This window comes from Andrena cerasifolii, chromosome 9 (genome assembly GCF_050908995.1).
Source record: "Andrena cerasifolii isolate SP2316 chromosome 9, iyAndCera1_principal, whole genome shotgun sequence".
Classification (NCBI taxonomy): domain Eukaryota; kingdom Metazoa; phylum Arthropoda; class Insecta; order Hymenoptera; family Andrenidae; genus Andrena; species Andrena cerasifolii.
This window is the reverse complement of record NC_135126.1, coordinates 5,934,423-5,951,409: the sequence shown is the minus strand read 5'-3', so window position 1 is coordinate 5,951,409 and position 16,987 is coordinate 5,934,423. Positions and strand designations below refer to the sequence as shown.

Genomic DNA, 16,987 nt, shown 5'->3' with positions numbered 1-16,987 from the left:
TTGTTCTACATGAAAAGGAAAAGCTAGGAGGACCTCATCTTTTGGGGCTTGGGGTAGGGTAAAACCTCATCAATGGGGTTTTAGTTTCTTTTCATAAAGAATAAGAGCTTTCATTAACTTCAATCTAGGTCCGGTTCGAAACTGTAATACAAAACTGTAATACAAAAGGAACATTTTTAAAAAGCTTCTTTAAGGAGTTACATCCATCTAGAGGTCCCGAAAAAGCATACAAGTTCAGGAATTTTTTTTAAGAAAAATATAAGTAAAAATCATACACAATGTTTTTCTACTAAAAGATACATCTTTTAACTATATTAGTCTAAATTTTCGTGAGATATTATCATTAAGTAAAGGAAATATCGGCTTGAATATGAGTGTATTTTTTTAAGTGTTTTTTTTTAGCATTCCCTAGGCCAAACGATACATCTGAAAGCAAAAATTAACTTTCAGAAATTATCCAGGATTCGATTTTTTTAAAAAATTGTTTTAATTTACTACGGTCGTATATTTTGTAACACAGTTCAATTTCTGTTTTTATTTAATTAAATCAATGCTCCTTAATGTTCGTCTTATTCGTTATCAGTGATATAAAATGATCCTAGGGGTTATTTTCCTAAGGATCCCTCGTAGGGATCATTTTATACGCATAGGTGTACAAAATGATCCTTTATACCTCCACAAAATTGCGAATAAAAAATGCAATTGATCAGGTAGCTAAATTTAATCTAAGCCAATAATAAGGTAGATAAACTAACTTACAAAAAGCCACTTTACCTTAATTTAAATAACGTGCATTTGAATCTTTTATATGAATCACACTTTAAGGGGATCGTTTTAGACACATTTCCCCTACCCCTAAGCGAGCAGCTTGCTCTTTGATACTTTACCAAGTAATCGAGCGAAGATGATCCACCCACAAATTACCCTCGACGACCAACAGAAACGCAGCGTGCCCTCTGGAGTAGGCGATGTTTTGTTTACGAAAAGAAGCGCGCGAGCGGGAGCCAAGAATACACCCGCGGGCAATTAACTGTAGGGTGAAAGCCAGCGATCTAAATGCGTGATGGAGCGGAGTCGCGAGACGCGACGCGATGTGACCGCGTGCCTAGATCAGTTGCGTGCCCTCGTGTTTATCCCAATGCCAGCCGTCGCGGCGTATTTTTAGCGTGGCCCATTACAATCGGCGAGTCGACACTTCGCCACAGTTGTTCTCCAGAGACCCGCCGCGCCACGTCTCTGCACGTGGACGTGTTACTCTTTCACGCGACAGCGACGTCTGCCCGCGCCGCGATAAATTCCAGCGGCGCGCGCTCCACGGCCTTCCACCTTTTCTAGCCCACCGGCAATCTTTCGCCTCCTACGGATAGCAGAGGGCTCTTTCGCACCACTGTCCCAAAATGTGCGCAGGAACGTTGGAGTATCATCAAGCGATCGAGCTGAATCTTTCTTTCGAAACAATTAGCGCTTTCTTCTGGGCGTGGTAGTTTTTGGCCGAACGAAGGGAGTAATTAAACGTCGCAGCGAGTATTTCACTTGCATTCGGCGTAGCACTTGCGGTAGGTTCGTTTAATGGCTTCCTCTTAACAGCCTGCGACAGCTGTAAGCAATTTGAATAACTTCGGCTGTGCTGGTCCGGTTTCCTCGGGTGGGGAGAGATGGGGAGGCTCCGGGTATCAACGATCTAGTCAGGTTAAGACATGGTTGGCCGACTTTGCCTCTGCATAGCGAGCTTCGTTTCCTCGTGGCCAGACGCTAATGAACCGTAATCGCCGCGGTTCCGGTCCACGAGATTCTTCTGTCACCATCGTTCAGGGTGCCAGCTCCCATGCGCTAAACCTGCCCCGTTTTCTGTTGCAGTGTGCCAAAGCCTAGATATAAGAAACAACGTGCAAAATCTGTCAAAACTGAAGGGATGCCGTACGGTGGAGGGGTCCGTGCAAATTCTGCTGATCGACAACGCCGAGCCGTCGGAGTACGCCAATATTTCTTTCCCGGAGCTGACGGAGATCACTGGGTACCTGCTGTTCTACAGGTAAAGCGTATCGTTTGGGAAACAAGGGAACGACGCGGGGGACGCGTCGCTCGCGTTGCAGATTCGCAAGTGAAACAGACAGCGATCCCCTTAACGTGCATACGCGCGGAACTCCAGCACGTACGTGTATTAATCGTTGGTGGGCGCGGTGGGTTCCGGAGCCAGGGCTTCGCGCCAAATAGAGCTAATTGTCGCGAGTACATTTTCAATCTCCCGAACAGCCGCGCAGTTACTCACTAGAATTATACAGACTGTAACGCGCGGCAGCGATAAATCAGATCCGCGAGCAGTCTCGGCTCCAAAGTCCGAACGAGCAACAATCGTCAGTCACGGCGACGACTTCCTCTCCCGTCGAGGGTCACTAAACTTCCTGCCGGTTGCGCATCGTCATTATCTCCTCGCCGGTTTCTTCTCCTACCTTCGTTCCTTCCTTCCTTCCTTCCTTTCTCTCCCGCCCTTTTTTTTTTTTTTTATTCCTTCCGCAACATTGTAAAGCGCCGCGTGTGCAGGACTTCCCATTCACAGCCAGGCTTCATTCCGCCTTCCTGGCCGTGTTGCAGGGTGAAGGGGCTGCGGAGCATCGGTCGGCTGTTCCCCAACCTCGCGGTGATTCGCGGACATTCTCTCTTCATCAACTACGCCCTGGTCGCGTTCGAGATGATGAACCTGCAGGAGATCGGCCTCCACAACCTCACCACGATCGTACGTGGCTCTGTTCGCTTCGAGAAGAATCCCGCGCTCTGCTACGTCGACACCATCGACTGGGACATCATCGCTATGGATGGCAAGGGGGAGAACGTCATCGTGGTGAGTCTGGCCAAAGGGGTCCTCTCTTCTACTTGTTCTGGGGTTCCGGGGGGTTCTGCGCTCCTTCGAGCGTTTGTAGAACGACGACAAGGCGAGCAGGAAAGTCGCGGCGGACTTCTGCAAGACAAATTCTTACGGGAGACTTCGTTAGTGTATAGCAGAGGTGCACAAAGACCGGCTGGGAGCCGGAGACCTCTTTGCGATTGCGGGCGCCATACAGTAGGACAAACTGCAATTCTTTGTGTCAAAATCGTAGAACGTTTGATAGAAATAAGATAGAAGGATGAAACTATCTCGAGGTTAAAGCTAAGATAATGGGAAATCAGGGGAAAATATTGAAAAAGTATGACGGACTAATTTTGACTTTGAAAATCTATGTCAAAGTTGATATTTTCGAAGAAAATTCCGGGTTTTCCGTTACAATGCGTGGTTGAAGTTTTTCCTTCACTTGTTTTGTTGAATTCAGTTCTTTCGACAGATTTTCAAAGTCAAAACTTATTTGTCGTAGTGTATCAACATTTTTCCCTTATTCCGCAACACCTTAGCTTCAACCTCGAAAAAGATTCATCCCTCTATGGTATTTCTATCAAAAGTTTGACGATTTTTACAGAAAAATGTGCAGTTTGTCCTACTGCATGGCGCCCGGAATCGCAAACAGGCTTTCAGCTCCGAGCGGCTCTTTGTGCACCTCTGGTGTACAGCTTTGACCTAGTCCTCTCACTGGCAAGGATTCCTCGAGAATGCTCCTTGCATCCCCTTCAGTAACGGCACCCGCATATTCCTTAACAGTCAGGCCACCCGTCGCAGTAAATAATCCCGAAATACAGCACTGTCTTCTCGCAGGTATTCTGCCTTTCGTCCTGCTTTCCGACATCCCTTACTCTTTTGTCAGCATTAGCATTTAATAATCGCCTCCGTTCATTCCATCGTTCCTCCCGAAAGTAGAAGAATCAAGGGAGCTGTTGGGCGCAACGCTCGGTCGACTGGTTCCCCATTCCTTCCAACCGCATTCCCATTAATCGACAATCGGTGCGGCGTATTTGTCCAGCGGGAGCTTTAATATCGTGGAAAGGGCGACTGCGGCGCAGGATTCGGATGGTCGGCGGTGCCGTTGGCACCGGCTAATAGCGGCGCCTTCTGGTGCGGGCCAAGTCGACACCGTCTTGCCAGAAAACCCTCTTTCCCGTACGAGCAAGTTATTCCCCCCGCGGGGTACAACGAACCGCTACGACTGCCTGGCATCGTTCGCGTCGGTAAACAATCCCATTTGCCCGTCAGTAAATAATCCTACGATAATCCCCATAATCGTGGTCCGGCGGAATGCACTCGGGGGTCCGCCGAGCCGCTCTTCCCTCCCGTTTTCGCGACTAAGCGATCCCGTCGACCGCCCTCCGACGCTATTTTCTCCCGCGGGAGAGGCTTCTTTGTCCGAGAATACGCCGCCCGACGTCGAGGCGCGCGCGGCTCGCAGCTCGCGCGACGATCGCCTCGGTCACGACCAATTGCTTCCGGCTCGTCGTTTCCCGCGGCGATTTCGTCCCGGGTCGGAAGCAATAATATCGGCCTGGTTCCAGCGCGAAACAGAGGATCGCTTTCTGGCACCGGTCCTCGGCCGTCTATTTCTGGCGTAGACCGGACTGTCCTCTCTCCCTGTCGGTGGCGGGGTAATAATATCGTCATCTTATCCGCGGAAAGGTGGCTCGGCTGGGTCGTTCAAAAGAGGAGAGGAAAACGTGGGGCCGCTACGTGCTTGGAGGACGCACACTCGTGACGGCGGGAAAGCTCGAGTCGAACGGGAGCGAAGGGGGTAAAAATAAAATGCGGCCCCATACGCGGAGATATAGTCCAGAAGGATCGGGAATCCCGTTCATGGGTATTGCCTCCAGGCGAAATCGCGTCTTCGACACCCGCCGGCGAGGATGAAGCGCGCTAGAAGTAGGTAGCTACCTGCGCGCGGGGGTATCCGAGAGCTTTCCGGATCGAGAATCGCGACCAGTCCATTCGACGGCTGGATTCCTGCACCAGAGCTGGCCAAGAGTCGTAACGCTGCTCCGTCGAGCGATTAAACCCGGAGCAATCTACCCTCTTAAAAAGTAAATCTCATTCAGCGAGGTTATCGCACGATTCGTCACGCTGCCTGCCCTCGCTGGATGATGGCGGCCTGCTTTTTCGTCTCTCGCCGACAGTTTAAGCGACTGGACGTTGCTCGGATCGTTTTGTACAGCAGCTCGCCTCTGCATGGACGCCCGATTCACCCTAGCCTTGCTTTTTCTCCACTCGAACGCCCCGCGTTCCACGGAACAAATCGGAATCGGAGGCGTTTCCTCCAGCAAAAACCGAAGGAAGCGTGACCGGTGGTGTCTCGCGCAAGAAAGCTAGAGCTGCGTGGAGAGGCTCGCAGCAGCCTCTCCGCGTTTCCTGCTCGCGAGCAGCTGTTAATTCGTAAAATATAACGCGGCGAGCGAGTGGTTCGCGGCTTCGTTATCGCGGCCACGATATTCCCGCCACGGGTGCACGTAAGCAGCGCGTGGCGTGTCCAGGTTTCAGTGTCTCGCCGCGATTTTGACCTCGATCGCCTGCCTCAACATTGCGGCAAGGGCTCGCTTGCTTCGGTCGTTTCTAATATTTTGAAATTACTGACACGTACCGCGACGGATTCCCGTGGAACGCAAACTTCGATGTAATACTTCCGCGCGTGTAAGGTTTTACAATTTACGTGGACAGAGAGATCGGAGATGTGGACGTCCGGAATGGTACTCTGAAGGGTAAGGGGTAAAAATAGGGAATCTCACAAAACAGCGGTATCGAGAAAATGAAGTTTTAATACTTTAGTCCATCGATATCGAAAAATGGAAATTCATTTAAAAAATTAAAAATGAAGTTTTAGAGACTTCCAACTGGTTTTCTTTTCAATTTAGCTTCTTGGATAAATGAGTCTTAAAGAGACCGGGGTAAACTGTGTGCGCAACAACCTAACCTGTCAGCTAGCTGGGAAATCACGCGGCGTGATTGGACAGAATCTAACTTAAAAAAAAATGAAAAATCTGCCACAGTTTTTGACAACCACGGTTAAAAAAACAACAGAAACTGACGTGCTACACACGTCATCCCAGCGCAAGGGGTTAATAATTACCTATATCCTTAATTAAAACTCGTATTTTATTTGAGCTCACTTTACCCCATATATGTAAAAAATGCCGTTTTGGCATTTTTCAAGTTGAATTTTAATATACTTCAAGTTTATTTTAAGTATTGCTATTCGTCATTTATCAATAACAATGTGTCAAATTATATTATAAATCTATTTCCACACATTTTTATTGAAAGGGAAAAATTTTATTCGACTTCAAACTTTTTCCGCGTCACTTTGCCCCGGTCTCCCCTACTACAATTTCGATGGTGTGTTTTCACTTTAAATAAAATCGTGGAGCAGGATGTTTCATGACAGAATATGAATCAATACAGAATCAAGCGTCGAAACGAATTGGTTGCGAGATATCCTGCTCCACGATTTTATTTAAAATGAAAAAACACCGTCGAAATTATAGGTAGTACAAGAAAATAATCATTGTTTAGTTTTTAGTGCATATCAAATAAAATTGTGTACCTTAATAACTTTATATATATATATATATATATATATTTGTATTTATATCTATTACGTCGATGCCCTGCGATGTCCACTCCTAATCAGCTCGATTCCCCGTTTCGTATTCCCACTAACGTCCCCATTGGTTCGTTATTTTCGTCGCGCTCGGGTTAAATACTTATGCACATATATTAAATTCAGCGTGCATGTTTCGCAACGCGCCTCTCGATCGACCTCCATCGCCCATTTCGACCCACGGACGGCTCCATGATTTCGCATAACGCTCGGAGATACGGAAGAGATTCGAGGAGCTCGCGCAGTTGCGACGTCGAATGGTGAATCATTGGTCTGTATCGCTAATTTGGTCAAGGGTTGCTCGATGCGGTGCAGCGCTGCCTGAATTTTACGGCTTTGATCACTGAGTGGCCAGGACACCAACGCGCAAGAGAGTCGCTTTCGAACTGATTTTATTCGGAATAATGCCAGAGATTCGGGAAATCCCAAATCTCTCGCTCTCTTGCGTTCAAGGATGATCCAGAAGCTTCCTTCGCTCTTTCTTCGCCTGAGCCTTATCTCTCTGTCACTGGGAAATCAGTGAATCGATCGATCGGGGAGGGGGATTGAAAAGTCGAGTAGCTCCTAGCCGGACGATTTGAAGAACGGCGATCTCGTCGCCGCGCTGCTGGTATGTGACTCTGCTTTTATCGGATCCACGAAATCGCATGAGAAAAGTGTCCTCTCTGACAAATCCCGTATACTGGATGATCGTCCTTCGAGGGAACGGTTTCCTTTTGCGAGGAGATTCGTATCTGCGGAAAACAGAGGCTCGCGCGTTCCTCCCCCACTCGCGACGGTAGAATTCCGAAGATTATCGAATGGGAGGTTCGAAGCCACTCGGATACAGAGCAAAAGCAGCCAGAGACTAGACTTTCGCAGTTGCTAGAGCTCGATGAAGACATCGCTGTAAACGAGAGGCGAGGGAACGATAAGCGGAGCACAATCACGGGAATTGGAGTCGGCGCGTTAATCGAATACGCGTCACTTTACTTTCCCATCGAAATTTCAATTCGTCGGTGGAGCGTGTTCGCGCGCGGCCGCGCGGACGTGCTGGGCGGGTCGGGGTGGAAAATCCAACGCTCTAATTGCCGCGCGATACGTTCTGAATTATTCCTCGCGCGCGTTTCAAAAAAGGAGTGGTAGGAATAAAATTTGAATTGCTCGCTAAACCAGACGCTATCGGCGATCGTCGTCATCAGACCAGCGAAGGGACCTGGCCAACCATACCGCTGCTGACTACCGTATCGATCGCTTCAACGTTTGACGCGTACTTACATACGCTATTGTACGTAGTAGGTGTCTACCGCGTCGCGTGCTCGCAGTATTCGCGAGATTGATCTGTTCGTCGCCGTTGCTCGATCACTCCCGGCACAGCTCGCCGTTGATTTGCCTGCACGAGCCAGCGATAAGTCGAAGCACGGTGGACCGGCCGATACCGAAACGCGGTTTCTTTTTCATTCATCCAGTGCTTTACTGCGGATAGAAAGCTGCCCGACTCTCCTACGCTAGAAAGTTGTAGCAGGTCTCCGCGGTAAATGTCGCGTTTCTCCCGTTCCGGGTGAAAGAACGTCGCTGGGACGGTCAGCGAGGGTAATCGACGGGTCGCGACACCGGGTCAGCTGGTTAATTAGCTCGCAAGTGGACGCGCCATAAAATTCGGGCCCCGGGAAAAACGACCGGCCGTTGCAGCCGCGGCGGGGAAAATTAATTTACGCCTCGCTTCGGACCGACGGAGGCGAACCGAGGACTTTCGCAAGTTGTTTTTCGACCTCCGCGAGGAAAGGAGCGCGCGGGGAGCACGTGGACATCGAGCCGTCCTTCGAGGATACATACATACCTTTAACCTGATTCCCGTGGCGAAAGCGTTTTCGGTCGATCGATTGCAGCACGAGGGGCACGCGGGAGTGGGAGATGCCAGACGCGTGGGCATCGACGACAGAAGTATACCAGGGAAATTAGCTAGACACAGGTGATTCCTGGGCCGCTCATCCCTCGACTTTCGAACGACCAACAAGCTGGATCTCGCGGAGATTCTGCTGGAGAAGGCGAAGCAACTGGGTCGGGGTTTGGGCTAGATGAACAGGGTGCAGTTAGGAGAGACGCGTCGCGCGGTCCCCTAAGTTTATGGAAATATAAGTTCGGGGCAAGGCGGTGAAATAGTGCAGAGCGACGATAAAAATAAATAATAGGAGGCGCCAGACGTATCGATCCGCGTCCGCTCTCTATAAGCTCCGCGGGAGTTAAGGAATTCTTTTGCCCCGCGCGTGGCTAACGACTATGTAAAGCCTCGTTCGCGTTCCTGCCAGAATAAATGCTCCCCCTTAGTGCTCCTTCCACGTACACTGTCGACGAGCTTTGACTTTCCACGCTCTTTCCCCCCACCGAAATGCTAAGTGCTTTCGACGAGTAACGACGCGTCCCGGGCCTCCCCGATCAGGCGATCCCGGGACTCGCGGGCGAATTCTTTCGCGGTAGAAAGTTGGAGATTAACCTCCCCGCTTTTCTGTTCACAGGGAAACAATCCGAAGAACGGGTGCCCGGTGTGCGAGAAGCACTGCCCTCAAAGGCAGACCAAGAAAGGCGAGACTCTGTGCTGGAACCAGCAACACTGCCAACGAAGTAACTTCTTCTCAAGTATCGTACACGCGAGCGACAGCTTTCATTCCGAAACTCCGACGATATCAGATCTCGGGTTACAGGCACAGCTTCTCCAACGAGTTGATCGACTTTTCACGCGACTCGGCGCTGGCAAGGTCGATGATCAGTGGAACGTTCAGTTGCAAGCGTAATCGCTCGCCGGAAAACTCGATTCCACCGCGAGAACTCGCGCTGGAAAGCCGCGCGGTGATAAAATTGTGAAGTTGGAAATTTGCGGGCTGACGTCGCAGGGGAAATTCCCGGCCAGCTCCCCTCGGTCGAGGCGTAGAGATAAAGGGACACGCGCTTCCAGCGGCTATCTTCGGACGAGCGTGTCGGCGGCGTCGACGCCCACGCGCGAGCTGCCCACTCGATGTCGCGAGCTCCCTCCTTCCGAAATTACCCGACTTATTCTTTGGCCTTGCGGAAAATCCGGCCCGTCCCGGGGGAAAAAGGCGAGGGTTCTGACGACGACGTGCGTCGCGCCGACCACCGTGGGCGTTTTACTCATTTTACAAGTTTTACTCGCTTTACTCGTTTCACTCGTGGGCGCTACGCTTCTAAATTGCGCCCGTGTCGCGCGCGAGATACGTCTTTCCAAGTCTTCCGCGCGAGTAGCTTGACGGGATGGGGCTTTCCAGAAGCCAGAAGGGACTCTTTGGAATTTCGCGAGCCCTATCCTCTCCCTATCGATCGCCAAGGGCGTAGCTCGTTGGTTGCGGAGCAAGCGTTCCCTTTAGGAAGAATTTCAGCTCCAACGATGCGACGCATCCTCGCGAGGAACGTAACAGGATTTCTTCGGGAACGCGGACGGGCTTTACTCTCGCGACGGGAATTGGCGATTACTTTTTTCCTGGGAAACACGCGACCTCCAAGAGGGGTGGAAAGTTTTTGGTACACCGAGGGAACTTGACTGCGCCCAGCTATCGAGTGTCCCGTGTTTACAGGGCGTAATTGCAGGTTGAACGACCACTTACGCGATCAGTCGATCATTTCGCATGAGTAGGAAGCGTGGAAGCTGCAGCCGGGGTTATTTCAGGGAAGCCAACTTTCTCACTCGTGGAACGTCCTCTCGATTTCAGTGTGCGACCGGAAATGCGAGAACAACGCCTGCTACGAGAAGGACAAGTGCTGTCACTCGTCGTGCCTGGGCACGTGCTGGGGACCGTCGCCGCGCGACTGTGCCGTCTGCAAGGACGTGATGACCGGCGACAACGAGTGCAGGGAGCACTGCCCGAGCGGGACGCTGGAGTTCATGAGTCACCGGTGCATCCAGGAGGACAGTTGTCGTCAGATGGATAAGCCGCGGGAGGCTCTGAACGTGAAGAACTTCTCTTACAAGCCGTTCAACGGCAGCTGCGTGATAGAGTGCCCGTTCGGCTATACAGACGAGGAGGTGGACGGGAAGGCGTCGTGCAAGAAGTGCGAGGGGCCCTGCCAGAAGGAGTGCCCCGGCGTCAACGTGGATAGCATAGCGTCCGCTCAGAAGCTCCGCGGCTGCACCCACATAACGGGCAGCCTCGAGATCCAGATCCGCGGCGGCAAGAATATCGTGAAGGAGCTCGAGGACAGCCTCAGCACCATCGAGGAGATAGACGGGTACTTGAAGGTGGTGCGGAGCTTCCCGCTGATATCCCTCAATTTCCTGAAGAATCTGCGGGTGATACGGGGCAACGACAACGATAACTCCAAGTACTCCCTGCTGGTGATGGACAACCAGAATCTGCAGGAGCTGTGGGACTGGAGCTGGCATCAAGACATCAAGATATTGTCCAGGGGCGAGCCAGGCAAGATATCCTTCCACCTGAACCCGAAGCTCTGCCTGTACAAGATCCAGACGCTGCGCGAGAAAGCGGGCCTGGCCCCGTTCACCGACTACGAGGTGGCGCCGAACAGCAACGGCGACAAGATGGCGTGCAACGTCACCGAGCTGCGCACCTGGGTGGGCAACAAGTCAGCGTGGGGCGCGGTGATCGAGTGGGAACCGTTCGTCCACCACGACACAAGGTCGCTGCTGGGTTACGTGGTGTACTTAATCGAGGCGCCCAACAGGAACGTGACGATGTACGACGGCAGAGACGCCTGCGGTGGCGACGGATGGAAGGTGGACGATGTCTCCGCCAGCACCAACACCAGCGTCAACTTGAAGCGCGTGTACAGCCATTACCTCTCCCAGCTGAAGCCGTACACGCAGTACGCGTACTACGTCAAGACGTACACCATTGCCACGGAGAAGTCCGGCGCGCAGAGCAAGCTCACGTACTTCGTCACCTACCCGGAAGCGCCCAGCTCGCCGAGGTCGCTGTACACCTGGAGTAACTCGAGCAACGAGATCATCATCAGCTGGCTGCCGCCCATCCACAAGAACGGCAACCTCACGTACTACCGGATCTTCGGGCGATGGGAGCCCGATGACCCCAGCTTCATTGGCCAAAGGAACTACTGCAACGAACGTGAGTGAAGCATCATTCAGCTTCTAAAGAATAATTTAAGGATATTTTCGAGCCAAGCTCCGACGCATCTTTCAGCCATACTGCTGCCGGACAAGAAGACCAACTCATTCGAGGAGGAGGAGAGGAAGCGAATGGAGGAGGAGAAGAAGGAGCAGAGCATGGAGCAGGAGGCTGGGGCCTGCGAGTGCACCGATCGCGAGACCGATCAGTCTATCCGGGAGAAGGAAGCGACCAGCGCGATCGCCTTCGAGGACGCTCTGCACAACCAGGTGTACGTGAAGCGGAGATCGAGGAAGAAACGCGAGGCTGAGGAGATGTCCCTCGTGTCGGCCGTTAAGATGACGAAGGGGTCCTCGGACCGCGATCAGGTAAAGTAGTCACAAGTCGCAGTTGACTCGTTTCCTTCGATTTACACTGCTCTCTTTAAAACTAATTTCATTGCATCCCGCTGTGCTCTTCCGACTGGCCAGCCTATCCCAGACAAGCTGGAGAACGGCACGTACGTGGTGTTCGAGCGGCTGGTGCCCAGCACGAACCTCTCGTTCGTCATGAGGAACCTGCGTCACTTCGCCGCTTACAACATCGAACTGCAGGCGTGCAGGGCGCCCGAACTGATCGACCCGAACAAGAAGTGCTCCACGAAGAGCATGAGGACCTATCGGACGTTATCGTTGGAAAGCGCCGACAACATTCCACCGAATACGTTCAAGATGAGCATGTCCGGCGAGAACAACAGCCTCACCATGGTCACGCTTCAGTGGGAGGAACCAGCCCAACCGAACGGCCTGATAATCACCTACCAAATCGAGTACAAGAGGGTGGACATTCAAAACGTGAGTAGAATCCATCGTCTCGCTGAGTTCCTGCTTCGAATAATCGGATTTAGCGGAGGGGAGATCTGCCGAGGGGCTGAATACCTCGATCGATAGTGCTCTGTCACGGAGGGACAGAGTTTCGCGTCCCGGGAGCCTGGAGGATGACGATCAGCTTGCCTGTTTCAGTACAATCCAACGTTGGTCTGCATCACGAGGCGTGACTTCACGAATGCTGGGAAATCGTACGTCCTGGAGAGTCTACCTGCTGGCAACTACTCTGTAAGAGTCAGGGCGACGAGCTTGGCCGGGTACGGGGCCTACACTCAAGTCAAGTACTTCTACATCGAGGAACGGAACTCGATGAGCACGTTCTGGGTGATCTTCTGGCTGGTGGTATGCGCGATCCTCGTGGCCGTCGGCTTCGCCTTGGTCTTCGTGTACAAGCGAAAGTTCATGAACGACGGGCCGAATGTGACGCTGATAGCCACGGTGAACCCGGAATACGTGAGCACGCCGTACGTGCTGGACGAATGGGAGGTGCCCAGGGAGAAGATCGAGATGCTCCGATCGCTGGGGAACGGATCGTTTGGCATGGTGTACGAGGGCATAGCCAGGGACATCGTCAAGGGCAAGTCGGAAGTTCGATGCGCAGTGAAAACGGTGAACAAGGACGCCACAGATAGGGAGAGGATCGAGTTTCTCAACGAGGCATCTGTCATGAAGTGAGTACAGCAGACAGACGTCTTTGTCTTTGATTCGCGAGGATTGTGTGTATTGTGTCTAATTGCATCGATTGCGCAACAGTCTTCAACACCTGCGTTACTTTTGTCACAGGGGCTTCGACGCTCACCACGTGGTGAAACTGCTGGGCGTGGTGACTAGAGGTCAACCGACGTTGGTCATCATGGAGCTGATGGTGAACGGCGACCTGAAGAGGTACTTGAGAAGCCACAGGCCCTGCGAGAACATCACGAACACGCCTCCGAACTTGGACAGGATACTGCAGATGGCGATCGAGATCGCGGACGGCATGGCGTACCTTTCCACGAAGAAGTTCGTGCACAGAGACCTCGCCGCGAGGAACTGCATGGTCGCCGAGGACCTGACCGTCAAGGTGGGGGACTTCGGAATGACGAGGGACGTCTACGAAAGGGACTACTACCGCAAGGGCAGCAAGGGTCTCCTCCCTGTCAGATGGATGGCCCCGGAGAGCTTGAAAGACGGGGTGTTTAGTAGCTACTCCGATGTCTGGAGTTACGGGGTGGTGTTATGGGAGATGGTCACTTTCGCGTCGCAACCCTATCAGGGTCTATCCAACGACCAGGTGCGTGCAGTTCGATTAACATCTAAGGGAATCTATTCCGCGGGCAGTTGCAACATTCCTTCGCTTTTTTCCGCAAGGTTTTGAGGTACGTGATCGACGGTGGAGTGATGGAGCGTCCTGAAAACTGCCCAGAGATGCTCTACGAGATGATGAAGCAGACTTGGAGGCACAAAGCCACCAGGCGGCCCACCTTTATGGACATCGCCACGATGCTGTTAAAGCACGTCAGGTTGAAAAGCTTCCCGCCAGTGAGCTTCTATCACAGCCAGGAGGGCATCGAGGCTCGAAATCAAAACAAGTCCAGCTCGCCCCAGACTGACCAGTGAGTACACCCACCCTTCTAACCTTGTAACAGTGAAATGGATAGAGTCTAACGCTTCTATTCGCGTCTTTCTGCAGGCATCTAGACATATCCTCCCTGCAGGAAGAGGAGAGGGAGGGTAACGAAGACTCTCCACTGCGCCAGGACTTTGACAACTTCGCGAGCTTCGAGCCGAGCAGCCTGAAGAACAGCTTCAGCCCACAGTACAGGATGGACTCGTACGGCGAGAACTCCAAGGCTACCGCCAACTGCCACGACATCAACTGCTCGAACGTGCCTTTGAAGGCTGGCTTCGACGACTTCGACGGCGTCTCCGCGGACTCGATCGCCTCCGGCAGGGACACGCTGAACCTGCCCTTCGTCGAGGATAGCCTCAAGTCGGTCAAGAACTCGCCCTTCATAAACGCGCAGAGCTCGTCCAGGAGCAACCTCAGCCAACTGTCCATGGGTAACAAGTCCGCCAGCCCGCAGAACGCGGGCAAACGGAGCTTCCTGAGCAGCCCGAACTCCGCTAAAATATCCGTTCCCGACTACGAGAACGGCAGCCCCGAGATCCTCTCGGCTGCAGAGAAGAGGGAGACGATGCCGCTGCGTGTCGATTTCCCGTCCATGGACGCGATCGACATCGACAACGGCATCGACGACTCCATATCCACGGCTACGTACGTGAATAAGCCAGAAACGTTGAACAACGGGTACATCGGAGGCACCGCCACGTAGTAGCGTTCAAACGCTTCTTCTGAAACTCCGCGACTCTCGGGACCCACCACCTGTCGGTGAGCTTTCTACCAATTGACACACAAGTGGCGAATCATTCGTGAAAGCTGGACGCAGGTGGTGAAGGTACTCCAGAGTCGAATGGCTGTGCCGAAAAGGGACAGGGTCTGTGAATCGACACGTAAGCAAACGTTCCAAAATTCCTGGCAAATAGGACGCTTCCGATAGGTTCTGCCTCCTAAGTTGTGCTTTATGCCCCCGGACGCGATTCAGTTCCCAATTCTAAACGCCTCGACTTCGTCTCGAACAGCTCGTTGCCCTCGAGAGATTCGGAAATTACTCTCGTGGCAGACGCTGCCCCTTTACGAGCCTGGAGCTCCGTACAACGAAAAGTGTGACGTAGTCGAAACGCTGTACAAGTGATCGAGTAGCAACGAGGTCTACGGACTAGTGACAAACGAGACAAGCGTCAGGTCGACGCTGACACGTAGCAGCCCCATTTTCGGCTGTGGTCGATATACGTAATTGCATCAAAGATTTATGTTAGTTGACGATTCGCAGCGCACGTGGACGGGCAGGTTGGCTTCCACGAGAACATCGACGCGATCGCCTTTGAAGACTGAAGGCGAAAGCACTCGAAGGTAAAGATCGTTTGCTGGAGTCCGACGAACCAAACAAACACTTCTCGATACCTTACAGATTAGCGCGTTTCGACAGTCTCTCATGGTAATCAGCCCGCATACGCGTGCCACGTGCGCGCACGCGTGTATATGTATTCCGTTACACTTATAGGCAAACTAGAGATGCGCTCCTCTTCGTTCGAGCTGATCGTAAGAAGGAAACGTCCGCTTCCTTCCGTTTCGTTGGCGTTATCGTTCAAGTGGCAATTAAGCGCGCCACCTCTGTTGCCGGCACGACGATTTTATATTTTAGAAAGAGTACGGGGACCGCGCTTGGCCGCCACTTTACACGATCTTAGGCTTTCTCGAATACTATTATCCATAGGCTAGATTATTCTTCGCTCGTTGGAGAGAGGATATACCCGGAGAACGTGGCTGGAACGCTCGATCAATCGCGGTCAGTTTCCTCGGCGTGCTTCGACATTCGCAACCTTCATTTCTGTAACCCTTCGAAGCATCGCCGACGGGAATTGTACGAAATCAAAGTAACGACGTACGCTCGAACAGCACTCTAGCTCGCTCTATCTCTCTATTTTATTCCGTGCAGCTTGAGACAATCTACTAAATGACAAAAGCTGAGAAGCCAGGCTTGGATCGCGCGTGCCGCCGCGCTCTCCGCGCGTGTATCCTTTCGAATTACCTCGGCGCGGACACGAGAAACCTGGTCCAGTTCCCAGCGACTCGGCTACTTCGAAATTCCTCCCCGAATCGTGCAATACACTCGCTCGCGATTCGCGACGCGATCCCTGCCGGTCTCGATTGGTGCTAACGCTGACGCGGCCGCTTTGGAACGGACCCAGCGGGTTTCTCGTGACGGTCCGCGCGCGATCGAGGGAGACGAATGAAACCGACACCCGCTCAGAGGCATCGCCGTATGCTTTTGATGTAGACGAGAGAACGTAGACTGTTTAAATAGGTCCCCCGGGAGTGGAGAGTCGTCGGTCGATCGACGGACGAGAATGATCGAATCGAGAGCGGCACGCCGCGTCGTCGCGACGGCTGACCGGGGTCGGGCAAAACGGAGCAACCCAGAACACCGATCGCACGAGCCTCTAACACACAAAGACTGATTAGCTAATCCCGTTTTATTACGCCCGTATATTTCGCCGAGTAAGTTTAACGTTATCGAACGAAATGGTAGAAGTTCCATATAATAATAATACGTGTGTGTACATGTATAGTTAAACCATCTCTCTTTCTCTTCTTTTTCTCTTTATCCGCGAAGGCCATTCTCTTTCTCCGTTTCTCATTCACCGAGCACCCGCTCGCGCCACCTTTCTCCCCTAGACTTGTGTTTCTTTCTTCCTTTCTCGCGTCCCTCGCGCACCGCGCAGGGCGACCCTGCCAGAGGGGGGTGAGAATGGAATTCCATCGGAACGCGGTAACCACACACACGCCGAGAGGTGATCGGGGAAGCGTTGCCGGCCGAGCCAAAACCGTTGAAATCGAGACATTCGTGGGAACGAGAACTCGCTGCTGCCCGGTTGGTAATCGGTCGGTTACTCGCGCGGAACAATTAGTGGCGGTAAAAACCGATACGATGCGTGCGCGCGA

At 52.4% G+C, this 16,987-nt stretch overlaps 1 protein-coding gene across 1 annotated transcript in view; it reads left to right on the top strand.

Annotated features, from left to right (window-relative positions):
* Window positions 1-16,619, top strand: part of Inr-2 (insulin-like receptor-like) — a 74,328-nt gene extending 57,709 nt beyond the window's left edge. The window contains exons 3-12 of the mRNA XM_076820681.1: window positions 1,858-2,032; window positions 2,593-2,839; window positions 8,999-9,104; window positions 10,205-11,575; window positions 11,651-11,943; window positions 12,046-12,408; window positions 12,577-13,112; window positions 13,225-13,714; window positions 13,792-14,036; window positions 14,114-16,619. Coding sequence (XP_076676796.1) covers window positions 1,858-2,032; window positions 2,593-2,839; window positions 8,999-9,104; window positions 10,205-11,575; window positions 11,651-11,943; window positions 12,046-12,408; window positions 12,577-13,112; window positions 13,225-13,714; window positions 13,792-14,036; window positions 14,114-14,756 — 4,469 coding nt within the window. The 3' untranslated portion in view covers window positions 14,757-16,619. The remainder of the gene's footprint in view (window positions 1-1,857; window positions 2,033-2,592; window positions 2,840-8,998; window positions 9,105-10,204; window positions 11,576-11,650; window positions 11,944-12,045; window positions 12,409-12,576; window positions 13,113-13,224; window positions 13,715-13,791; window positions 14,037-14,113) is intronic.
* The last annotated feature ends 368 nt before the right edge of the window (window positions 16,620-16,987 follow it).